Source organism: Crocuta crocuta, unplaced genomic scaffold, assembly GCF_008692635.1.
Source record: "Crocuta crocuta isolate KB4526 unplaced genomic scaffold, BGI_CrCroc_1.0 scaffold45, whole genome shotgun sequence".
NCBI lineage: Eukaryota > Metazoa > Chordata > Mammalia > Carnivora > Hyaenidae > Crocuta > Crocuta crocuta.
Window position 1 is genome coordinate 611,292 of NW_027530544.1, and position 26,930 is coordinate 638,221.

General features: G+C 43.9%; 1 protein-coding gene across 1 annotated transcript in view; it reads right to left on the minus strand.

Annotated features, from left to right (window-relative positions):
• The window catches only part of ILDR1 (immunoglobulin like domain containing receptor 1), a 30,012-nt gene that overhangs the window by 2,094 nt on the left and 988 nt on the right, over positions 1-26,930 (minus strand). Inside the window, exons 2-7 of the mRNA XM_077767598.1 lie at positions 15,611-15,781; positions 14,147-14,296; positions 10,447-10,566; positions 10,029-10,175; positions 3,284-3,415; positions 2,237-3,066 (exon numbers count right to left, since the gene is read on the minus strand). Of these exons, the coding sequence (XP_077623724.1) occupies positions 2,237-3,066; positions 3,284-3,415; positions 10,029-10,175; positions 10,447-10,566; positions 14,147-14,296; positions 15,611-15,781 (1,550 nt within the window). The remainder of the gene's footprint in view (positions 1-2,236; positions 3,067-3,283; positions 3,416-10,028; positions 10,176-10,446; positions 10,567-14,146; positions 14,297-15,610; positions 15,782-26,930) is intronic.

The following is a 26,930-nucleotide window of genomic DNA, read 5'->3' on the forward strand; positions in this document are numbered from 1 at the left end:
ATCTTGAGTGAAATCTGTGTGTCTCATGAGCAACTTTACAATAGAAAATTTGGTTTGCCTGTGGTAGAATTAGTGGTATGTACATCTTAATGATAAAGGAAGCTGTGATACTTTCAGAAAATGGGGAAGAGAAGAAATAAAGTCACCAGGAAGAAATACAGAAGGAAAACATCACTGCCCCCAGGTGATTGTTCTTTCTTTTGAATGAGGCGTTAAGAGTTACTGAAAGGGTACAGGCTTGAGAGTCAGAGAGCTGTCTATGTTCAAATTCTGGTTTCACTCCCTATTGGCATGTGTGATTGGCATGATACTTAATCTCACTGAGCCTTACCTGATATTGCAAAGGTTAAATGAAATAAGGTTTAGAAAGGGCTTACCCCAGTGTCTGGGACTTCATTAATGTTCCTTTTACCCTTCTCTCTTACAAGAAACCACATAATTTAACTTAAAGAGAAGAAAATGAAAAAAAATGAAAAAATTATAAGAAAACAGCACTTGGATTTGGGGTCAAACACTGCCTTTTACATTACTTTTTTTTCTGTTAAAATAAAAGACAGTTTAGTCACTAATGACTATAGTAACAGCCATTGTCCCAGCTCTAACTGGTTCTGGGTTTTCTTTCAGGATATAATTTTCTTACTGGTGACATGGAAGAAAGAGTTGTATCCACTGTAAAATGAAGATAATAGTAAAAACCTCACAGAGTGTTGCAAAGATTAAATGAGATCGTGCATAAATGCATAAATGCCCATAGCTAGGTACCACTTAGTAAGGATATTACTAAGTTTCATTGTTACTGGGCTTTGCCTCTTTCATGGGACATCTGTGAGAATATGATATAATTGCCATTATTTCAGAACTGCCTGCAGTCCTTCACTACCTTCCTCATGAATTACTCTCTCACCAAGGCTCTTTTCCTGAAAGACTAGCACTCTAGCCTCCACAAGGTGCCTGTTTCTTTGCACACTACATACATGTGATTGTTTTTTAAACAAATCACAGCAGAATTTGCATTTCCAAATGAAAGATATATCCTTGAAGGTATATTAGAGACTAAAAGTCTTTTTCCTATAATACCCTCTACTCTGGGAACTTCCCTCAGAGCCTACTACATATCTCTATCTCAACAGAAGCAAACAGAAGATTTTGGTCCAATAGAGAAATAAATTTTCATGTAAATTGGTTCTGAAGGCAGTTCGGGATATTTTTGAGCAGTGGAAGCATAACTTTGCAAAATGACAACATTAAGGGAATACCATCACTTGGACATATTAATTATAAAATGATTTTTTAAAGCCACATCTTAAAAAACAAATTAAGGCCAGGGCGCCTGGGTGGCTCAGTTGGTTAAGCATCCAACTGCGGCTCAGGTCATGATCTCACAGTCTGTTGAGTTCAAGCCCCATGTCAGGCTCTGTGCTGACAGCTCAGAGCCTGGAGCCTGCTTTGGATTCTATGTCTCCCTGGCTCTCTGCCCCTCCCCTACTCGTGCTCTGTCTCTGTCTCTGTCTCTCTCAAAAATAAATTAAAAAAATTTTTTTAATCAAAAAACAAATTAAGGCCTATAATCCCTCTTTGTGCCCCTTTTTAGGGTGGTAAGCTATAACTAGTACCTTGCCTGTTCATAGAACCCTAAAGTTTTACCCATATTTGGGGTATGAGGTATTTATTGTTTTGTTTTGTTTTCATCAGTTTAAGGATTCTTAGATTCTTTCCAGGGGGTCTCAGAGGACCTCATCCTTGAATACAAGGCCTTGCACACTGACTTGCAGCACTCAGAAGTGGCACAAATGTCCTCTGTCAGGCTGCATGTTCTAATTTGGGGTATGGAAATATGGTTGCTAAGTAAAGACAGGCAGGTATGACAGGAAGTAAAGCCTTAGCCATAAAGCCTGTGTTTAAGTCTTAGCTCCACTACTCACAAGGCACTTAATTATTCTGAGCCTCACATCTCCATCTGTGAAATGGGGAAGCTCTGCCTCATCAGACTGTGATGAGGGCTGGTCTGAGCATTAGAAGGCCCTTTTTTAAGCATCAAACATCAACCCCTCCCTGGCCCTCTGCACTCACCCAGACCCGTTGAGCTCTAACAAGAGGTCTCACCAAGCCCACGGGGCAAGCTGTGCAAAACAAGGAAGAAGTACCCTCACCGGTGGCCCGTGGGGTGGCCCGTGTCAGCTGTGGCCAAGACCTGTTCTGCCCATGCCCGACCCTCAGCAGGATGCCCCAGGCTCACCGAGCGCCTCTCCACACTCCCTTTTTTCCTGCCATTCTTGCCTGGCATGACATCCAGCGAGCGGTAGCTGGGTGGCTTCTCCTCAGGCCAGTTTGAGGGGTGTGAGCTGCGGCCGCGGTGGTGGGTTCCCCAGTTCCGGGACTGCCTCTCCTTCTCATCCTCCTCAGAGCTCCAGGAACTGAGGCCGGAGGGCAAGGGAGGGGAGTAGCTGCGGGGCCTGTGCCTCCGGGGCCTCTGGGCACTCTCCCAGGCACTGGGCCTGTGGTGTCGGCCTGAGTAGTGGCTCCGGGCAGGTGGGTGGTTGGGCCACCAGCGGGCCTCACTGGACGAGGGGCCGTCACTGAAGCTGTCCCTGTCTGACCAGGGCGTGGGTGACCCCCGCAGCCCTGAGGAGTGGCGCCTTCCCCTCCGAAGTTGATTCAGCTCCCGTCCCTCCAACCCCTGGTGGCGTTTAGGCTCCCCGTCCTGGGGCTCCTGGTGGAAATCAGAGTAGTGGGGCTGCCTTCTCCCCTCCCTCAGATCCCAGGCTCCAGGGGGAACTGGGGTGAGCCACTGCTGGCGGGAGGAGTTGCTGGTCCTCCGTGAGGACGGCAGGTCTCTGATCAGTGGAGGCAGGTGGATGATTCTGCGTTCCACAACCTCAGAGCCCAGGGAGGACAGCATGCTGCAGGCTTGGCCAGATATGGCTTTGAGGTCAGGGGGCAGAGGCTGGGCTGGGTTGAGATTCCGCAGCTCTTTCTCCAAATACTCTAGGACACCATTGGTGATGGGAGGGTGAGCAGTGGTCTGGCTCATTGGCATCTGTGGGAGGCTGGATCGCAGGGACAAATCTGAATGGAAACAAAGATAAGAACATACAGAACTGCCGGCCCAAAACATGTTTCTCACAACCATGGCACCAAAATGCCACATTTTTCAGCTTGCATCCATCCCGTCCCCATCCTTGATCATAGATATTCACTATATTGTCAAGAGGGCACCAACGCAGCCCATATTCCTACCCTTGCCCTCTGCCCTCTCCCATCCCAAACCTCTGGCAAGGTTTACCTCGCTGCAGCAGCGGGTTCATTGGATAAGATGAAACCTGGGAGCTCCTGTCCGCCCCCCAGTACAGGGGTTTTTCCATCATCTGAGGGCCTAGGGCCTGAGCCTGCTTCATGTACCGGTGGCGAGCCAGGGCTAGAGGGGAAAAAGGAGAAATGCAGACCCTCAGCCAGGACAAGCCCCATACCTCCCACTTCACTTCTCTTGCTAGGAGGCTTTGCTAAGAGGCCAGTTTCTGATCTATCTATCTATGAGTGAGAGTTAAGGGAACAGTAAACAACTGGTCATCTTGCCAAGAAGCTGGGAATCCTGGAGTACAGGCTGCAACCCCTGTACCCAAGGAAAGCATACCTATAAACTTGACTTCCTAGTCTTGAAAATATTGTATCATACTGCCATTCCCAATTTCACCTAAGATGTAGGTATATACGTGAATATTTGTAGGCAATCCAATCTTGAGTCCCAGGCCAACAAGGCCTTCAGCCACAGGCCAAATCTAGAAGGTGTCGATGCAAAGGATTTCAAGGCAGCTATGAGTCAGGGCCTTCCAGGGAAGCTCAGGGCTGCCTGCTCAGAGTGAAAAAAGCTTAAAAAAAAAAAAAGATGTAGATGCTGAGGTCAATAGGCAGAATTACTGGTAAAAGGAGGGACACTGAAGAATGTTCTAGCTGGTATCCTAGCCCTGCACAGCCCTGGGGCAGAGGGGAGAAACTAGTGGAAGGGAGGCAAGAGATGCAAAAAGCTGAAGTAGATCCCAGTGGATCCTTTCTACTCTTCTTCTTATCCTAAGTAGGGGGAACCTCTAAGGGGTGCAGTGAAGGCAGAGAAGGAAGAAGGAAAATACCATTTTCTTTCAGGGCAAAGAAAATCATATTAAAAAAGTAGCACAAGGGATCTGTAGAAATGTCACTCCGGTACCCTAGTGCAGCCATCTGAATGAAGCACACAATCCCCTCCTCTCTGCCCCCTGTCAGTATAAATTAAAAACAAAATCATTTAGTTGGTTTTGTTCATGAATTTCTATTTTGAGGTGACTGTGTCCCAAGGTCTCAGTCCATCCATGCATGTAGGAAATGGACTTGTGAGTTCAGGCAGGAACTGCCTGCCTCAGGCCCTCCACCTGGCACTCTCCCCTCCTCCTGGGCTCCTCCAGGCCTGTGGCCACCTGTAAAGCAACAGGGCTCTGCCTCAAGCTTCCTCCTGATACAGTAAGAGGGGCAGATAGGCAGTCTGGACCTTGCTGCAAAGGGTCAGGAATTTTCTGAGGCCAACAGCTGATTGACCATCTGGACCCAATGGCTCCAGTGTGAAACAAACTTCCAGCACAACAGGAAGTGGTTGCAGCAGAGCCCCAAGAAATGTCCGGAGCTCCAGCCCTGGTGGTGCATCACAACCCAGCCTGGAGGAAATCAGATGCAAACCTAGACCAGCTCACCCAGCTGCCACACCTTCATGCTGTGGCACTGGACGGCACTCTAGACCCTCCACATGCTTTAGCACCTTCCTCTCCCTCTTGCTAACAAATGCCTCCCCTAGCTTCCTATATGTGCTACCATCAGCACACATAACGCCCAGCTTAATATGTATGTGTCTGTCACTTTACATAGGCTAACTAATCCTCAGAACCATCTGTTAACGTAGGAATTAGATGAAGAAGCTGGGTGCAGGGAGGTTGACTTCTCAGTTTAAGGTACCATAGCTGGTGATGGATAGAGGTGCCACTCTCATGCCCAGGCCCGTGCTCTTTCTGTCAAATCACTGAGTCCCCAGACTTCTTTATTTCTGTGATGAAAAACAAAACAAAACAAAACAAAACACCTTCCACAGTGGTACCTCCTCCCTTTATTACTAACTCAGCTCCACACCTTTCAAAACCCACTCCAGACTTTCTCTGCCTCTAAGGCCAGGGGGCTTAGAGGACTTGGTTGGGAACAATTGAGTTCCCCACCCCTCTAACTGAATCCTGGCCACTTCCTTCTCCTACTCCCTTAATTCAATAGTAGAGAAAGGGAAAATTGGGCTTACTCTTTGCTCCTCAAATGATTTAACTGATGGGGACCCTCTGCACAGATACCTCCCTAGAGACCCTTCCAGATCCTCATGAGCTTTCCTATTAAATTTTCTATACTTCCGAGATCAACCCACCTGCTCCCTTCTTAGCTGCCACATCCTTTTCCCCAGGGGCCCTCCTTTCCCTGATGCAATGGAACTGTTGAGATGGGAGTGGAAAACATGGGCTCTGAGCTTCTCCCTTGCCCTCTGGTCCCATGGGGATGTCAGGGTTTTCTTCTGTTCACCTACTGAGGAATCAGATGGGCAAGAAAATAAGAGACATGGAGAAAGTAGCTAAGCCTCAAAAAAACTCCTAATAAGTTATCTCTGAACCTCAGTGGAGTAAAGTCTGCCTTGATCACTTTAATGAGCTAGTGAAAAATACAGATTACTAGATCCTGCTCCCAGATATTTGTCTCAAGCAAAGCAAGTGACAGCTGTGTTTTCAACAAGCTTCCTAATTTTAGTGCAGGAAGCCCAACTGGAGTTTCCTATTGAGGATTCTCAAGGACCTCTTGAGAACTATGGTCCTCAAGGTTTAGTTTCCTTAAACATAAGCTTTGAGGGTCAGATGGACTTCAGCCTGAATCCTAGCATGTACCAGCCATCTGATTTTGGGTGACGTTCCAGAGTGTGCAGGCTCAGGATCCTCATCTGTAAGCTAAGAATGGAAATACCTATTCCGTAAAGTTGAGGTTAAAAAGCAATACATATGAAATGCCTAATAGATGAGAGACAGTCAAGAGATAGTGGCTCTCATTGTTAGAATAAGTCATGTTTTTTGCCTTAGATCTCATAGGAAACAAAAGTACACATTTGGAGCCTAAACTACCAAAGACATGTTTATCTTCATTTCTGAGGAAAACCCAGGGCATATTCTTTAAGACGTCTCTTCTATGACAGAAATGACATGGTACCTCCCCCTCCTCCAGAGACCCACGCCTCTCCTTCCCTGTAGCCAGCATCATCTGTGGTGCTTTGAAGCTTTACAACTGCACTTGCCTGTAACTGCTTACCAGCCACTCCCCACTTTTACAGAACTCCTTCTTTACTCTCTTTCGAACCATGGTCACACAGTCCTTTCACTTTTTCCCATACTACCAGTCCCCCTAACTTGGCTGGCTAATCATTTCAGTGACATCCTGAGGAGCTCCCTAGAATCCCATGCACTTGAACTCTTAGCATTTCAGCTTTAGCTTCTGGCCCCATGCTGCCAGAGCTGACTACACAGACAACCGACTTCAAGTAGCCCTCAACTAGCTTCCCTTGACTGATCTGTCAACCCCACTCCCCTCCTCTAGAGCAGTAGTTTAAACATTCCCCACTTCTCATGTCTTTCCCTCCCCCATGAACTTTCAGCTGATGACATCATCTTGGTTGAGGAAGAGGAACCAGCCCTGGGTATAGAATCAAGAGAACTGTCTAGTCCAGGATTTGCCACTAACTAGCCATGTGAAATTGTGCAAAAGTCTCTCTAGGCCTTACTTCCTTCAGCTTTAAGCAGAATGGGGAGGTGAGTGGGTAGATGAGAGATTCCCAGTGTGGCCCATGACCCTACTCAGGGGATGCCTAGAGGCCCTGTGGGTGGGATGGCCAGTAACTGATATAGGGATCAGTTTCAGTAACTTTCATCTTCTAGTTCTACTGTGGGTCATTTACCAGTACTAAGTGAAATATCAGGGGTTACTAATATTTGGTGTCATTTCATTTTTCTCCTTGCTGGTCCTTTATTAACTCACTGTGAAGTGGGAGAAAGTTAGGGAGGTGAGCTGTGATTAGAGAAGGCCAAGACACACTGATGCCATTCTCAAGCTCTGTTCTGCCTCTAGAATTTTGATTTACTGAAATTAAGACAGGCCGGTATGAGATCCCTCAGCTTCCTCCCTTATACTCTGGATCATTCCCCACATTTTAATGACTTCCTCTCTCTCTCCAGAGGTCACACTGCCCTTCTCCTTTCTATAGATAGTCCTTTTGCTGTACACCTGATGTCAATCCCAACTGTTCCACCTGCTCAGTGATTGCCTCACCTCAAAAGGCTTCACTTTCGGGGCACCTGGATGGCTCAGTTGGTTTAAGCGTCTGACTTCAGCTCAGGTCATGATCTCATGGTTAGTGGGTTTGAGCTCAATGGACGGAGCTTGCTTTGGATTCTGTGTCTCCCTCTCTCGCTGCCCCTCCCCCACTTGTGCTCTGTCTCTCTCAAAAAAAACAAAAAAACAAAAAAAACAAAACAGAAACCATTGGGGCGCCTGGGTGGCTCAGTCAGTTAAGCATCTGACTTTGGCTTGGGTCATGATCTCACGGTTCGTGGGTTCGAGCCCCTCATTGGGCTCTGTGCTGACAGCTAGCTCAGAGCCTGGAGCCTGTTTCAGATCTGTGTCTCCCTCTCTCTCTGACCCTCCCCTGCTCATACTCTCTCTCTCTCTCTCTCAGAAATAAATAAAACATTAAAAAAATTTTTTAAAACATTAAAAAAAATTAAGGCTTCATTTTACTCATTTCCTACGGGCCTTGGTTCTTTGCCTACAAATGTACTTGGGGTTTTCATATTCTAATCAACACACACCCCCTTCCCCATGCAAGAGCCCTCCTTAACAACTTCTGTCCCCTCTATGCAATCTCATCTTGTCATCAAAATTCTCAAGACAGTTTGCCTCAGTGACTCACTCTGAAAGTGACCTCATTTGCTCAAGTCAAGGGATCTTTATTTGTGGCCTTCATTTCTTTATTTTACCAGTACTTCTAAATGAACTCTAACCACTTAAGAGAAATCATTCTCTCCCAGAACCTGTTTATCAGCTTACTGACAGTGGATACATTTATCATTTGTGTTGGCTTTGTCCCAAGTTCTGCCTGTTTTTAGTGTCCCACTGACTTAGGATCCTAAGAAGGCATCTTGGGAGTGGTTTTCTCATCTCTTTATATATATTACTACTTTAGTGATAGTGACTTCTCCTTGGTATCTCTCCCTGAGGCTCTTGAAAGAAAGGTAGGGAGCTCCACAGCCCAATATTGAGTTCTCTGCTATTTTTCCTCTCTTTCAGGAGGTCACTGGTTTCTCTGCCAAGTCCATTGTGATCTACAATAGTTGTGGCAGCCTCTACTGTGTGACATTCAGACACTTGTAAGTCAGATGAACATGGATTCAACACGATACTGCCACTGTTACTTTCTAGCTGTGTGACTTCTCTGACCTTCAGTCTCCTCATCTGTTAAGTAGTAATAACATAGCCTCTAGGGTTGTGAGGATTCACAGAGGGAAATAGATCCAAGGGGCCTACACATAGCAGACATCCAATAAAATTTAGTTCTCTTTTCCTGTAAGACAACAACCTCAGAACACACTGTAAGACAACAACCTCAGAACACAGGCCTGAAACTAGATTCAGGCCATTTAACATTCTTGACATCGTAGATTAAGTTTTTTTCTATCTTAGGAGGTAATTCCTTATTTTTCCTTTTAAAAAATTTCCTTTCAAATGTACCAGGCTGATAAAAGTGATTATCTCTGAGTGCTGAGATTAGTCTTTACATTTTCCTGAATTTCTCAAATTTTCTACAATGTCATACTTTTACTTATATCATCAGGGGAAACAATGTTATTTTCATAACACAAAACTCCTTCCATTTAAAGCAGCTGATTCCACTCCAGCTATTTATTAAGAAAAATCATTTATAGAATAATTTTCTTTAAAAATTTGGCATTCCACAGCCTAATTTTTTAGGGTATATCATAATTTTGGTTTAAAAGGTCAAATTTTAGGGGTGTCTGGGTGGCTCAGTCAGTTAAGTGTCTGACTTTGGCTTAGGACGTGATCTCACAGTCTGTGAGTTTGAGCCCCATATATGACTCTGTGCTGACAGCTCAGAACCTGAAGCCTGCTCCCTTTCTATGTCGCTCCCTTGCTTATGCTCGCGCGCGCTCTCTCTCTCTCTCTCTCTCTCTCACACACACACTCTGTGTGTCTCTCTCTCCGTCTCTCAAAAATAAATAAACGTTTGACGTCAAATTTTAGCCCAGAGAAAGATCACATTAAGAGCAAGATTTTCCGTTCTCTCTCTCCTTCATCTAAATCTCTTTATCTAAAAAGAGATTCTCAAAGTGTGGCCCACAGCTCAGCAGCATCACATCACTTGGTGACTTTTGAGGAATACAAATTGTTAGGCCTACCCCAAACCAATTAAACCAGCATCTCTGGACATAGAGCCAGCAACTAAGTTTTAACAAGTCCTCTAGGTGATTCTTAAGTTTAAGAATCACTGCTGTAACTCCTTTCTCCTCTATCTGTTCTTTTCAAGTCCTCTCTAAGAGGTGGCCTTCTCACTTACCACTACATTCAAGCCATTTGCTCTAGCCACTCCCTGTCCAAGCAAGGTAAGTTCTAGGAACAAGTACTGAAGCACAGGCATATCAGGGCCACTGAAGAAATGCCATCAACAAGCAGAACCATTGGAAGGAGGCCTAAGGCAGGCTCAGCTATAGACAGACAGAAATCTTCCCACTTGGGTCTAAAGCTTCCTTGAGCATTATATTCTGCACTGAGGTCAAAGACCTCTGAGCCTGTGAAGGGAGAAGGGCATGGAGGAGAACCTGGAGGGACCCAAGGTTTTGATGTGGGAGTGTGAAGTTCATCTGTTTGGGACATCAGGCTCCAGCATCACCCCATCCCACTGCCCATCTGTTCTCTCTCACCTTCCTCAGGGCAGCAGCAGCGGGCGGGACAGCAGGGGCAACGGATATAGCAGCAGCAATACTGAGGACAGCACTGGCACCAGCACACTCCAATCAGCAGGAGCAGGAGGAGGGCTCCCAGAATGATGAAGATCACTGTCAGCCAGTCTGCAGGGGAAGCACCAAGAGGAAGCTAATCAAATATGCAGGTGAATGCTTCCCGGTCTAAAATTCTAGAGGTCTAATAAATAGAGTTCTTGACCTATAGGTTAAGTTTAATCAGTTACTGGCAATAAATAAATAAATAAAGTTTTAGTTTTGATAAGGGACCTTCAGAGGTTGGCAATCCAACAATAACTCGGGCTTACTTGTTTCTGTGCTGTATGTAAAAGTGTCACAGTGATGAGGTGGCTAAATAGAAAGCTCCAGCAGCACTTACGCAGGACGATGAGCTTCACCTCCTTATCTGGGTCTCCTGATGTGTCCCCTGGAGCCTCAATGGTGCAGTAATACACTCCATGGTCCCACCACATCACTTCATTTATCACAAGGTCTGCTCCTGCAGGGAGGGAGGGCAAAAGTACCAGGAGTTAAAGAGAGGGCCCTGGTATCTGACCTATGGCTTAGGACTCAGCACTGTCCTTCCACATCCTTAAAGGGCCCCTCAAAGTTCAGAGGAAGGCCTCAATTCCTTTTTCTGAGACCATCCTATTTCTCCAAACAGTCTAATAATGGTAGAACTCCCCACCATTCATTGAACCCTACCAGGTGCCTTGAAAGGAATTTGGACATCGTCTCATTGAATTCCCACCACAGCTCTCTCAGTGGGTGAGGTGACATTACACTGTCTCCCACGGTGTCTTCTCCCTTTTTCTCCCAGTCTTATAATTTTTGGTCATGTACATGGCCATCTAGAATAAAGTCACTATTGCCTGTCATCTCTTACAGGTAGACATGAACATGCAACTCAGTTCTGGTGGATAGAATGTAAGCAGAAGTGTCACATGATGGCTCCCAGGAACTTTCTAAAAACAGTTTGGGAACACCTTGGTCCTTTTCTTCATCTTTTCTTTTACACTGTTATCTGTAAAGCAAATATGATGACTGCCATCTTGGACCACGAGGGAGAAAAAGAGTTTCTTGGTGAGCTAGAGCTTGGGACCATCCCTGAGGACTTAATGGAACAGAGCCACCATACTAATTTTGGACTATCTACCTCCAAATTTATACATGAGAGGGGAAAAAACTTCTTTATTAAGTCTCTAATACTTGGAGCTTTTGCTTATTCACAATCAAACTCAACACAATCCTGAGACGGTAAGTATGATTATTAGCCACATTTCAAATGAAGAAATCAAGACTCCAGGAGGCCATGAAACTGGCCTAAGAACAGAGAAATAATGCTTAGCAGAAGTAGGTTCAAATGCATGTCTCTCTGCTGGGAAGCTGGTGCTTTTAACCACTAAGTCCTAATGTCCTTTCCACTAAGTCCTGTGGAAAACTCCACAGCCTACATCTCTCACTGGCTATGCATGGATCCCTTTGGATCTTGGGTTATGAGATGAAGTTGAATAAGTAAGGATGAAATGCCAATATATAAGGGTAAATGTTATTCAATATTCAAGAAAGGATTTTCAGTTCTCAGGTGCACCAAGTGTTGTGCTACTTAAGATGAATGGTATGTTCAAGTTTAGTAAATGCAACAAATCTTCACTAAAGACCTTTTGTGGGTCCAGAACTGAGTCAGAGACTGGGAAGATCTGCATAGGAACAAGACTCCTTTGTCCTAACAGGGCTTAAAGTCCAGTCAGAGGATCAGGGCAGCTTCCACATCCCTGCTATTTCACTCAAAGTAAGTGACAGGGGACATTTTCAAAGTCTTTAAAAAAAAAAAAAACCAACAAACAGACCCTTAGCCTTATAGACTTGCTCCTGCTTAGTTGTCAATCATATCTACCATTCTCCATTATCTGTTTGTCAAAAAATATTTATTGAGGAAATGAAACAAAAATGCAAGATCATGCACCACTGGGCCTAACTTCAACTTTTGTTTCCTTTTCTTTCTACGTCAATCTCTACGATTTTTTCCTACCCATGATTTTCCAAACACACTACCTTTCCCAGAAATGAGCTTCCCCTAGACTTGGAAGAATGGGGAAAGTGCTTTGGAGAGGTTCTCCCTCCAAGTTAATGTGTCTCATAGGTCTGCCCTAGTTTTTATTAGAAACAAGAGCATTTTTTTTTCAGGGATGTCACAGAAATGAGGACATTCAGATATGTTAATATTTAGATTTTTTATGTTTATTTATTTTTGAGAGAGAGAAAGAGAGCAGGAGCAGGGGAGGGGCAAGGAAAGACAGAAACCCAGAACTCAAAGCAGGCTCCAGGCTCTGAGTAATGCGGGGCTCAAACTCACGAGCTGTGAGATCATGATCTGAGCTGAAGTCAGACGCTCAACGAACTGAGCCACCCAGACACCCCTGGATGTGTTAAAATTTTAAACGATCCAAGAACCGATTTGACCGGGTCATCTCAAATGATGCAAAGCACAGGGCATAGAAGTGTCAGAAAAGAAGGGCTCTAGAAAGTCAGGACAAGCATGGAGGTAGTAGAAATAAAAACCAAGAGGAAATACTGCTTTTCCATGGGGGTAAGGAAGAAGCAAAGTTTGATCCAAAAGTGACTGGGAGTGGTAACAGTGGATAGTATTGTTCAAAATTAGAACAACAACAACAAAAAAAGAAAAGCAAGGACTGTCTATCACCTTGTCACCTATGAGGATTTTTATCCTTCAAAAACTGTAAATGAGACTTGCCAATTAAAGAGACTTTAAATTTTGGAGTCAGATCAGGGCTCATTCTGCAGGCTCTGGGAAAAACAAAACCACCCTGAATCTTTGAGAATGTACCTAGAGACCAGAATAGGACAGATGTTCCCTAAAGCTAAGAGTTCAAGAGCTCGCTTGGGGACAGCAGAGATTGCATGTAAAAGGATCAGACTTCAATATTACAGCTAAAGTATTAGACACAAATTTGGAAGCAAATGTTAAGTTGGCTCCCTTTAAATGATCTACTTTTAAATGATCACTGAATATTCACTGATTTCCTCACATTGTTGCCACAGGTACCCTGAGTGGCCTACTTAGTGTATTCTCTACCCTTTTTTCCCTTTTAAGCAGCAAATATTTATTTAACACGCATGTGAAGCTCACTAAAACAGGCCTTGAATAATCCATCATGGCAATCCTGGATTACAAGGTATGAATGTAATCTAATCCACTCATCCAAAAGTGTGCTGAGTGATCGTAACTAAAGTTCACTGAACACTTAATATTTGCTAAGTGCTTTGTGCATATCATCTCACTTAATCCTGACAAATCTCCATGAGATGGGGAATACTACGGCAAGTCCCATTGTGTAGAAAAAAAATCAAAGGGACTTGCCCAAGTTCACATACCCTATAAGTGCAGAATGGGGACCCACACCAGAGTCTGACTGCAGACTGAGGACTCTGACCACCACTCCCTGTACTAGGCACAAATAATAAATATGTTTTAGACATAGCTCTTAGATATCATGTTTAATACTTACTTCAGTGTAGGGAAACAGAGCCCACTATGTCCGTCTTTCAGATGTGGTATTGGATGTCAGAAAAAAAATTTACTGGTCAATGAACTAGCAGGCGGAAGCAATGGGACACCCGGTCAGGTCTTTTGATTCTAAGCATGATGCTCTTTCCTCTGCCAATGGGTGATGATGGTGTCAAGGTGGCCACCTACTTGAAAGTCCCTTAGATATGTACAATAGGAGTGGCCAGAGGGAAACTCGGGGCCCTGAGGGCAATTTACGGGAGGGAGCAAACAAGCCTGATCCACACCTTAGCCATAAAAAAGCAAAAGAAACCACCCACTCTCAGACCTTTAGCCAAAGCTGTAGGACATCTTCTCATCCAGAGACACCTTCCAGGGGAGTGACTTCAGATAGTGGTACAGCACTCTATGTATCTGGCACTTGCCTCAAACAAACAAATGGAATAAAAAAAAAAAAAAAAAGGGAAATCCCCATGATGACTCAGCCTGTCAGGCATGGTGTCTGCATCTCTTGCCACCCCCATTTCCCTCCTGCCTCCCCTGCACTCACGGTTCTGGATGGTGATTTTGCGCTGCCGGTAATCCACCCCCAGCACGGGCTCATTCTGTCCCCGCCTCTGAGCCACAATGCGAACCTCCCGCTGGCTGTCGTTGCAGTCATTGGATGGGTCCTGGCCCAGGGATAAAGCTGCCTGGTAAGCTGAGGAAAGGGGACACAGCTAAGTCACACAGCAGTGGGGGATTTCCATGAAGAAAGGCACGTTTACCCTTCCCTGGAGCAGGGAAGCTTCTCAATTTTTCCTGGGCTCATGCATCTACTGGGAATCTTGCTAAACATGAAGATTCTGATTCTGCAGGTCTGGAGTAAGAATCTGAGTCTGCAGTTCTAATGATCTCCCAGGTGATACTAATGAATCTTTGAGACGCAAGACCCAGACCCCTCTAAAAGGCCATCATTTCTAAATCCTGGCTGCATGCCCGTGTTTCCCATCCCAACTACCCTTGCCTCATTTTTGGTAACCCCAGGTTCTGCTACCAAAGGGTTCATCCACCTGCCCTTACAATGCATTTGCTGGTGGCAGATGCCTACTACTTTGGTCTCTCTTCCTCTCTCTTTATGTAAAGAGTAACCCCCTGTAAATCATGCCTTGATTTAGAGATGTGTCCTTGGGGACGAGGCCAGGTTCTGTCAGTGACTCAGACATTTAGGTATCAGGGTTCATACTATAAGACATTAATCAGGGCTAAAAGAGGTAAAGCCGATGCCTCCCCCACCCCATTTTTCCTCATCTCAGGATGCTCACTTCCTTCCTACAAAGACAGTGTCTACTTCTAGTATCAAAAAGCCCAGGGCTGCCAGTGAGGATCTGCGCTCCTCTGTTCCTTGAGAGAGGCAGAGGTAGACAGCTAGAAAGAGCTTTGTTTTCTGAGTGCAGAACTGCTGTGAGTGGGGCAGCTGCTACTGTGAGGTAGGACGCAGCTAAGCATAGGGAGTTGTGCAGCCCTGAGAATGTGTTCCTGGGGGCAGTGAGCTCTTGCTCACCGAGAGGGTTCGGTGGGCCACCAGGAAGGCTGGCCGTAAAACGGAGTGTGGCAGTGTGTGGAGGTTCACAAACGGCCACTCCTCAGGGTCCTGGCGAGTGTAGGAGGCTTCTTGTCTATATTCTAAGGTGGTGAGGGGGGTGGCGGCAGTCTGCAGACTCCTCTCAGTGTGCTGGCATGCAACCAGGAACGGGCTGGGAGGCAGGACGTGCACTGCCTTTTAAAAAAACTTAATGTCTGAGCTGCCTAAATCTTTTTAGGAACAGGTTGGACATAAATTTTAAAATAAAATAGCATGTGACCAGGAATAAGTTACTTCATCTGTCTGGGCTGTTTGTTCATCTATAAAATGAGGAGACTGCATTAAGTGAGCTTTGTGGTTTCTCAAAAGGATTTGTGATCCTAAATAATTCCTATGCCCTTATGGCAAGCTTCACAAGAGGGGCCTGGGCAGAGTGGGGAGGGCACTCACATGCAGAGTAGTAGTCAAAGATAGGGTCCTTGCAGAAGGACTTGAAGCGCCACGTCACTACCACATCCTGGAGCTGGGCAGAGGTGGTGTAGTCACATTTGAGGACGACGGAAGCAAACAGGGTGACGTAGCGCTCCGTGTGCTGGACTGTCACCAACAAGGACAGGCACCCTGCAGCCAAGAGCAGGAGACAACGCTGAAAGCATACTATGTCTCTGAGAGGTGATCTACTTCTTTTCATGGGGTAATAAAAGCAATGCAAATAAGTGAACACACTGACTAGTTGAGAGCTCATAGGCAGAGTCAGAGGCAGAGACTGCAGACATCCTGGGTGAAATGAAGGAGAGAAAGAGCAAGGATGATTTGCAAGGATATCATGGTCCATTGATGGTGATAACACATCCAACAATAAACTGTATTAAAAGAAGGCTGTATATGTACTAGCATGAGCTTGCTAATACATGTATATATTTTCTCATGTCACTTTTCTTAAAATGTTTCCCCACTTCCTCAAGGAAGTTCAGTAGGCCTATGAGGCCGGTCAAGTCTGCCTTCACCCTTTCTCTGCTGCCTCATCTCCCTTCACACCCCACCTCATACTGAGGTATCTGCCACCCTGAACTTGCTTCATTCCTTCCCATGCCACGCCTTCTCCAGGTCTTCCTGCTTGTGGACATCTTGGCTGGATCAGTCTTCTAGAGCTAGCTACCACTCCATTCTCTTCACAAGATAATTCACATCTTCCTTAGGGCTTCAGTGGCACCCTTGCCTCCTCAAGAAGCCTATTCTGGGGTGCCTGGGTGGCTCTACTGGTTAAGCATCTGACTTTGGCTCAGGTCATGATCTCGTGGTCTGTGAGTTTGGTCCCTGCATTGGACTCTGCTGACAGCTCAGAGGCTGGAGTCTGCTTCAGATTCTATGTCTCCCTCTTTCTCTCCCTGCCACTCCCCCACTCGTGTGCACGCACATGCACTTTCTCTCTCTCTCAAAAATAAATAAATGTTTAACAAAAAAAAAAGCCTTCCCTGACCGCAAACATGGGAGAGGGGACCGCTGTGTTTTCCCAAAGTGCCTCTTCCTACCCCCAGGCAACACTTTTCACATGCCTTGGTGATGGCCAGTTAAGTGCAGGCTCTGAGCAGCTGACTGAGTTTGTCTCTGACTCATTGTTTCAGCACAAGCACCTCATCCTGTGCTGTCACCTCCTTGGCACCCAACAGATGTTTGTTGAATAAATAATGGAATGAATGACCAAGAATACATCAACAGTAGAAACTGGCAGTGCAGGCTGTTGACATAAGCATGAGAGCATAAATAAAAATGATCAGATTGTGACAAATTTTATCAAGAAAAACTTGAAGAAATTAAGAATTTTTCCTTTCTCTTTTTTAAAACTCCTTCCCCCTAAGCCTCTTAAGCCTCCAAAGCCTACAAACATATTTGCGGCTCCAGGTCTGCTTTGATGAGGAACCAGGTGGCACAGAAAATCAGGTGGGACATTGGTGTGGTCAGGGGTCCACACATAAACAACATCTTAGAATGTTTCTATGTCAATATGGTTTCTAAGCCAAGTTATAAGGGATCTTCTTTCTCATAGGAGGTTTAGCTCAGAATAATAGTTTTCAAATTTGAACATGCACCGCCAGGAAGACTTGTAACAGCCCAGATCACTGCCAGTAGGAGTTTCTGATTCAGGAAGACGGGTGGGGCCCAAGAACCTACAATTTGGGTTTTTTTTTTTTTTTATGTTTTTATTTATTTCTGAGAGAGAGAGAGAGACAGTGTGAGCAGGGAGGGTCAGAGAGAGAGAGGGAGACACAGAATCCGAAACAGGCTCAAAGCTATGAGCTGGCTGTCAGCACAGAGCCTGACGCGGGGCTCGAACCCATGAACTGAGAGATCATGACCTGAGCTGAAGTCGGACGCATAACCGACTGAGCCACCCAGGCGCCCCAAGAACTTACATTTCTGACCAGATTCCAGGAAATGATGATACTACTGCTCTGGGCATCATACTTTGAGAACCACTGCTGTAGACTAGATTAAAAACAAAGCAAACAGGCTTTGGACTCTGATACAACTGGGTTCAAATAACATTTCACTATTTATTTGGACATTATACGAGTTATTTACTCTGAGTTTTTGTTTTCTTAGCTGTGACTGGAGATTATAACAGTACTAGCCTCATCAGGTCCTTGAAAGAATGTAGTGAGGTAATTCTCTTCTGGCACTTGGCATGTGCCTGGCACATAGGCTGCTGTGTTAGTGTCAACGTCTGAGTCTTAGTCTCTTTTCCTCTTTTCCTTTATTATGAAGGCCAAAGAGAAAGGGGTTCAAGTTGGGGTTCTCTCCAGGAGGTTCTCAGGTAGAATGGCTTCAATATGACTGATTTATTCCTACAAACACAAACATTTGGCCTCCACTCTCACTCCTTACAAAATAGTTGGGTGAGCCTGGCTCAAAAGGCTAGCACCAAACAGTTCTGAGTCCTGCCTCACCTCTGGACACAGCCCTCATGAAATAGTAAGTTGTGACTTATGATGGGCACATGCACCCACTTTTCTCACGTCCACAGAAAGAGCAGAGTGCTGCTCAGGGCAGTCCCTTGCCCCCAGAAGTGATCTAAACTGTCTCCAGGGCTGGGCTGAAATGAGGATGTGCCTATAACAAACCTGCTAGAAAGAGGTTCTGCAGGGGAGACCTGTATATGGGGAAGACTTCATGGAAGAAATATATAAGCTGGACCTTAAGACTCAGGTAGGATTAAGATCACACATGAAAAATAGAGAGGAGGCAGAGAAACTCATGGCTTCAAGACAGAAGAAAAGAGTGAGCAAAAGCCCTTATCAGAAAGGGACAGTTATTTACGGAGAGAGGAGGGCACCTAACTGGCTAGTATTCTGGCTTTATGGGAAACAGAGGAATAAATAAGGTGGTGCTGGTGGTAGAGTCTAAATCACACTGAAGCATCTATTTCTAGTTAATGGATAATCACTGGAGACTTTTTTGTAGAGTAATAGGGCAAAAGAGTAAGACTCGTGACTTCCTCATCTAGCTATAAAGATCATCATTTTGAAATTGCTGTCTTTTACCAGCTACAAGATTCCTGGAAATTAGTCCAATCAGAATGGAAGAGCCAGCTGCCAGCATCTCAAGCCTAACATGAATTGTTTTGTAATCTGCTTTATTATTTTTGCTTCTCTACCCTCACCACCCTCTTTGGTTTTTTCCAGAACTGACTTGACACAGACCTTGGAGCTTTTCCCCAACACAGCTTTAACTGAAGAGAAGTCGCTACCAGTAAGCTTTTGACAATGACAGGATGGCACTGTCAACACCAGCTTATTTTGCTCAGCAAAAACATAGACTGGAATGGAAATAAAAACACCTACTTGTGGCCTAAACAAAATCCTATGTCCATGCAGTACTTTAAAATATTTTCTTTTACACACTAAATATGATCCCTGGGAGGAGATGAGCAGTGCCATTTCATACACCACAAATCTGAGATTGGAAAAGGTGAGTGGCTTGTCTATAGTCACTCTACTTTCTAAGAAGGTCAGAGTAAAGATTCCACCCCTGAGCAGTGCTCTTGCCACTATGCCTGGTTATTCTTTAAATAAAGGAAGACGTTCGGTACTCAGTATCCTGCAAATAATTGTGGAGTGTAGAGCCAGGCTATAATCAGCAGCAATCACTGATACTGTGATTAATAACCTGCATGTTCTTTATTTTGCTGAATGGTAATTTGATATAAATAGCAATTTATGCAAAGGACTCTAGTGAACATTATTTGTATAGAGATGGAACATTTAGAGGGAGGGCAGGTTTGCCGGGAGTCAGAGAAAGGAATTTGTTTGAAACTAGAAGTTGTTCTGGGGTAGCTTCGAAAATTGCTGAATCTTACACTCTGAGGGAGAAGAATGAGGACAAGGGTGACCACTTTCATTGCCAAATTCTCATTCAGTTCCCTTCCATGAATGCCTTTATTATAGCCAAAACACAGCTGAGGTGACATGACTCACCTTTACCAACGTCAGCACTGGCTTTGCTGCCTGGGTACTACCCTTTCATCTCTCTTAGATTTCATCCCTTATGTGAATTTCAAGCCTTGATTGAAGTAGATCAGGTTCCCACAACTTTGACTGTATTGAGCTCACTCGCACTCTCTCCAGAGTTCTTTCAGCCCCATAGTGTCTGCACTCTCTGACCTACACCTCTTACCCTCCACAAAAAGAGTGGGGAAGAGTCCCAGGACAAGTTACTGAGCAACAGCAAACCTCTCTCCATTTTTCTCAGCTGTTGCTGTGGATCTTAGGATCTATTGTGTGCCAGGTGATGTACATACATTGCCTCTAATACTCAGAAACCCCTCGAGGGTGAGACTAGCCCTGCTCATATATGTGGGCAAAGCGTCAGAGACTATAATAAATCAAGTCCTCTCTCAGCCTCAGGATTTGTTTCCGCTGGCACGCAAACCTGATCTTTCCCAAACAGGCAAGCTTGACTTTCCAAGTGGAAGTCAAGTGTTAAACTCAAAAAGTAGGAGGATTTTCCAGATTGGGAGGAGAGCAGCCTATCTCAAAGGCAAAAACTTCCCATCCTTCTTGTCCTGTAGCCTCAGACTTCTCAGTAAAACCAACCATATTCATCATGTACACTACATTCGTAGTGTACACTACGTACACTACCAGGCAGGTAAAGTTTTCAAGAAGAGATTAAGAACAGCAGAATCTGGGGTGAAAATAGGAACAAACTCAAAAAAGTAGAGGTTTCTATTGGAACTTTGCTTTCTTTCTTTCTTTCTTTCTTTCTTTCTTTCTTTCTTTCTTTCTTTTTGAGAGAGAGAGAACAGGGCAGGGGTAGTTAGAGAGGGAGACAGGGCAGTGGGGGAGAGAGATGGGGGGGGGGCGGAGAGGGAGGGAATCCTAAGCAGACTTCATGCCCAACATGGAGCCCAAGGCGGGGCTCAATCTCACAACCCTGAGATCATGACCTGAGCTGAAATCAAGAGTCCAATGCTTAACTAACTGAACTACCTAGGTGCCCTGGATCTTTGCTCTTTTTTATTTTTATTTATTTTTATTTTATTTATTTCTGATAGAGAGAGACAGCATGAACAGGGGAGGGTCAGAGAGAGAGGGAGATACAGAATCTAAAACAGGCTCCAGGCTCTGAGCTGTCAGCACAGAGCCCGACATAGTGCTTGAACCCACGAAATGTGAGATCATGACCTGAGCCAAAGTTGGACACCTAACCAATTGAGCCACCCAGGCATCCCGGATCTTTGCTCTTTAAATTGTTTTCAAATTCTTACATTTTTTTTTCTTTTTTTAAATTTTTAATGTTTATTTATTTTTGAGAGACCTAAAGAGATAGAGGGTGAGTAGGGGAAGGGCAGAGAGAGAGGGAGACACAGAATCTAAAGAAGGTTCCAGGCTCTGAGCTGTCAGCACAGAGCCTAATGCGGGGCTCCAACCCACAAACCGTGAGATCTTGACCTGAGCTGAAGTCAGACGCTCCATTGACTGAGCCACCCAGGGCCCCTCAAATACTTATATATATTTTCCTATTCCCTAAATTTCCTTCATCCTGTGGCATCCCTTTCATTTCCTAAATATCTCTATCATTTTCTTTTGAAAACTTTAATTCTGGAGACTGACTTCCTGAGTTCAGATTTTGTCTCCACTCTCCCACCAGCTGAAAGGCCTAACAAATGATTTCCAAACTATAGTTGCCTCTTTATGTGGAGTGATAATAATACTTCCTTGATAATGTTGTAGTGGGAAGTAAATGAGATAATAAATGTCTAGCATTTAGCAAAGAGGGTAGGACATAATAGCCACTGAAGAAACAAACATTAGCTGTTATTTGTCTCATCAGTACTTATCTTGCCTAACCTTGATTGAAGTCAACTAGAACAGCGTGTAGAGGCATTTTTGAGAGGATTAAAATGATACAAATGTAAACGGACATTAAAAGCTCTTAAAGTACCCTGGCAAACCCAGTTAGTCTCCTCGAGGAAAAAGGGAGAGAAAGCTGTCATTTAAGGGTGAAAAGGTAACTTCAGATGAGATATTGGAGTTTGTGGGAAGGAGGGAAGTGGCAGAGGATTCTGGTTCCTACCATGAAGTACTTTCTAAGACTACGCTCCAGTGCCAGTGGGGGCTACATCCTATATTAAAGTCGAAGGAAAACATACCAATGAAAGATTATCTTTAAAACCAAATGCTGTGTTCCAAACATATGCATATCTCTGTACATTACTTTATTCAGTCTGTCTTCCCTGTGTAATATCAGATTGGGCAAGATGTTTTACATCTTCTAGAATATATTATCCATACAACATAGGGATAGAGGTACAAAGCTTAGTTCTTAGTTTTCAGGGGACTGAATGACATTTCCCCTCCTTTACACATGAAGGGCCCTGACTAGAGGGGTGTGGCAATGGGGGATGGGGATGGGGGAGCATGGTCTTTCCAGGCAAGGGGCAGTGGCCCAGTGCCAGCACCTGATGGAAAGTCTTGATTCTTGAGTGATTTTTAGGTAATCAGCCACCTATGCTCTACTAATCAGGTTAACAAAAAGTACACAGGTTTAATCCTATCAGAGTTTATGTCTGAGCAAGTTATCTCCCCAAGTATATTTGCCATTAGTACTTGTTACATTTCCTTAGATAACAGTGCAAATATAAAAGGAATCAAGGGGAAGAGGGAGTTGCCAAGACCGTGAACAAAAAGGGATCCAGAGAATTAGGAGAAAAGAGGGTTGGGGTGGGGGAAGAAATTAGGTCTATGTATTACGTGTTTAACAAAAGTCTAGTATATGCTACTCAACAGTATGAGGCTCAGGGTGGTGCTAAGAAGCCTTACTTTATCTCAATTTCATAAATAAGAAAAATCCTCAAGGAGATGAAATAACTGGTTCAGGACCACACAGCTAGTGTCTGCCAGCATGTCTTATACATGGTATGCATTAAACATTTGCTGACTAAAACTAAATTCATACAAGACAGGCTAAACAGCTTGGAACAAATTTTAAGTGTTCTAAAAGTACAGGAAATAAACAAAGTTAACAATTTGTAGGGTGGCAGACAAAAAAACAAAGAAGGGTGTATCTTTACGGGGGGAGGAGGTACAAGAGGTACAGGAATCTGTATCAGTGGGGAGAAGGCTGCCCAAAGTAGTGAGGCCAGAATGAGTGAGCCCTGAAATCCTAACAAAGAGCTTTAATCCACTCTATAAGCTATGGGGCTCTAAGAGAGATTCTTGGAGGATTAAAATGAAGGTGGAAAAGATGAGCCCAGGTAGGTTAACCTATCATCTGAGTAGAGGCTGGTTAGAACTAGACAGAAAAGAGGCAAGATGGTTAAAGGTGCTTAAAATAAGCTAGTGTGAGGTTTATCACCTGGAATAGAAAAGAAGGGGCAGAGCCTAGGATTAAGAAACAGAACAAGGTGATGAACAGGGCTCAGGAAATGAAGAAAGTATCAAAACTGCTTTCCTCTGAGCCCACCTTACCCTAAGATTTACAGATTGAAAGATACAGAAATAAAGATGAAGGGAAACATGATCTGGGTCTTCCCAATTCTTAAAACACAAATTTTATTTCTCCCCCAAGGACATAATGAAACATTGTATTGGGCAGAAAGAAACCCAGGCAACAGTACATTAATTATTCAGCATTCATTCCACTGCATTGTTGTTGGGGCAACATGTTTAATAAATAGCATTTACTTAGACAATCTATTTCTATTTCTGCCTGCTAGTATTCAATTAGACAAAACAAATTTACTCCAAGGTATGAAACAGGGGAAAGAGCAATGTACTAAAAACAAGGATGCCAGGGTTCTGGTCCTAGCTCTCAACCGAACTCCACTATGTCAACCTGACACTTGTGACTTTCCTGAACACAGATTTCCTTATCTGCAAAACTGGCCCAGAGAGAAGACAGACAGGGCCTGGGAGTGAGTTCTACTTGAGTTCAGCAGAGTCCTGGGATTCTGGGGAGGTACTTCAGGGGTCCCATGAAGGTAAGGAAGGAGCGGAGTGGGAAGTTCTCAACCACCACCCACACTCTCCTCAGCCTGAGAAGCTCCACTTTCCTATCCACTACATTGGAGATGGAGATGTCATTCAGTATTCAGTGTGATCCCACGCTTTACCCCCACCACCAAGAGAAAATTGCTGGTCTATATGTTAAGAATCTTGTGGTGTAGAGTCAGCTGGCTGATTTCCCAAAGAATGATAATACAAGTTGATAGCTGTGTGAATCTGTAAGTTAATAAGAAGCTATAATCTTTTTAAAAAATTCACAAAAGCCCAAATAAGACACACTCTTAGAATGTGGGTGGAAAACTAAACTTTCATGGCAGGAATAAAAGTTTGAGAGACTCAATGAAGGTAACCAGAACTATTAGCCAATAACGCAAAAGGCTACAGTTACCTACTTTAGATTATCTTAATGTTTTAAGGGGTAAGTATCACTTGTGTGCTAAACATTTCTTTTTAAAGAAAAAAACTTTGAAAAGTACAAAAACACTGACAACTGACCTCTCAGCAGCTCAGAGCACAGGGACTGGGGAACTTCCCAGGACTCCCTGATCTGAGAAGCTTCATCAGGTCCCTAGGCCACACTGACCAGACTTGAGAGTTAATTTCACTAATGTCCCACACTTTACAACTGTAGAAACTTGGATGCTAACTAGAGGCTTGGGTTAACTCTTCTTTAGAAACAGAAGAGAACAGGATGATGAATCAAAATGAACATACTCTAGGGTTTTCCAAAGTTCATATTGCAATTGGCAGCGGATCTTGAGAAAATCAACTTACTGGATTTTTCAATTTAATGTTCATTTGGGGACTATTTTATACTAATTTAAATGTTATTAAAATGTGATATCACTTTGTTATTCTTTTACCCAACATAGTAATGGATTTGAGTGTGTGCTTTTGTTTCTGTTTTATAAATCTTCTATATGTGTACATGTCACAACATAAATTCTATTTCTTACTGAGAGCTGTAAAAAATGTTTGAAAAGCACTTCTTTGGTAGATACTGGAACTGAGAGAAGAAGCTTGATTTCTGTTTGATCTTAGAGAATTTTAAGAAGTTTGGTCTTAAAATAAAGAGGTGGGGACAGTGTGGAGGGACCCAATATTTCCTGAGTGATGACCATTTTGTAGACCTTGTGCTTGATGTTAAGGAGCTGGCCTTATGGGGATGGGAGGGTGGGGGTATGAGGGGCTCATCAGGAATTTCACCTGTTTTCTGGATGAAGGGAATTGAAGTAATTCCTCCAAAGTCACAACTAGTAAGAGGCAGATTCTGAATCCCAACTTGATAGTCCATCTGACTATTAACTGCAGTTTCTTAGCTATAGGGGAAGGAGGAGGAGAAACTTAAATTGTTTCATTCAGGTTAGCTCTAAAATATCCTACTTGCGTCTAAATCATGAGTATCATCATCCCTGTGGCTAACATTCATTAAACCCTCATTTGTTTCAGCCACTATATTAAGTGCCTTAAAAATCTTCATTTCACTTAATCTTCACAAAAACCTTATATGTACTATAATCATTCCTGTTTACTGCAGGCTTTCAGTAGTTCAGTAACTTGACCAGAGTTACACAAACATTGTGGATGTAAAATCCAAATGCACATTAAATAGCTAGATACAGCTTTTTTTTTTTATAGTTTCTACACATATTCAGGGAAAATATCTGCTAAAATAGCTATTTCCCTTCAAACTGTTGGAGTCTGAAGAGTTGAAATCTCAATTTCTCACCTATGAAATAAAGCTGAGATTTGGGGAGCTGGGTGGCTCATTCAGTTGAGTGTCAGACTCTTGATTTTGGCTCAAGTAGTGACCTCACAGTTCGTGAGATCAAGCCCTGCATCAGGCTCTGCGCTGAATGTGGGGCCTGGTTAAGATTGCCAATCTCTCTCCCCCTGCCCCTTGCATTCTCTCTTTCTCTCTCTATCTAAAAGAAGAAGAAATAAAAGAAATAAAAGTGAGGTTAGATGTTACTTAGGACTTTTTTAAAATTCAGCTTTTTCTAGTTCTAAAATAGGTCATGCAGGTAGGTTTCCATTTAAAGACTGCAGGCAAACACAGCAGTCTGTATAATTTTACCACTTCAGCTTCCTGGCTACTAACACTGCAGGGCTGGTTCCTGAACACTTGCAGCCCCACTTTCTAAAGTCCCTGTCCATTCAGCAATCTGCTTACTGTAAGAATATACTCTTTGGTTATAATCACTGTATTTGAAAAATGTTTAGTGTTCAATATTCTTCATAATAATCAAATAGTTTTTAAAACATTATGCTGATTTAAGGATTGGGGTTTATACTCTAATAACACTTTTGTCTGTAAGGCTTCTTTTCTTATTCTATTGACCTGGATAACTGCTGGCTATGAAGTCCTAATCTGGAGGTGGGGTGCTAAGGGCCGAGATGGGGATAGACCTCTATTTTCTTGAAAAGGCAGCTCAAGCAGCTTTAGAAATCCCTATTCGCCACGGAATTTGAGCTGAACACATAAGGCACAGTACAGAGGACTGTGAGAAGCAGGGATTTTTATGATTTTGCTGTCACAGTCTCAGCTAGTAACTACTCTGGTGGAATTTTGGGGACTTCAATTTAGGTGAGGTTTAGCCCATTTCCTTGTGTATCATGTGTCTGACATCTAGCCTTCTCGGCTTCAGACAACTGATAGGACATATATCCTGTAGAAAATGGTATGAGCCAGAGGATCTTAGGGATACTGATTTTCCAGTTTTCTCACCCTTTTGTAATTGTATCTTCTCTTTATTCTCGGCATTAAGCTTAAGCTATTGTAGAATCTTGTCTGAATGAGATATAGTTACAACCAAGTGATTTCCATGTCCTATCAAGCAGGTAAAAATGAAACTCTGCCATACCTTCAAATTACATCTTCTCTTTCAGAAAAATACAAGACTCAAATTGGTCTGTGAGCAAACTGAGCTGACTTCCCACTGAGAGATAAGAGGGCAGTTATTCCTAAAAAGGGGGCAAGGGAAGGTAAAATGGAATGAAACAGAGCAGAATTTCCAAGGGCACTCATACATTCTTGTTTGCAAGGTCACACCTACATCCTACTTGAAAAGGGCTGAAAAGGGGCACCTGGGTGGCTCTGTCATTAAGCTTCCCACTTTGGCTCAGGTCATGATCTCACAGTTCATGGGTTTGAGTCCTGCGCAGGCTCTGTGCTGACAGCTAGCTCAGAACCTGGAGCCTGCTTCACATTCTGTATCTCCCTCTCTCTCTGGCCCTCCCCTGCTCACGCTGCTCCCCCTCTC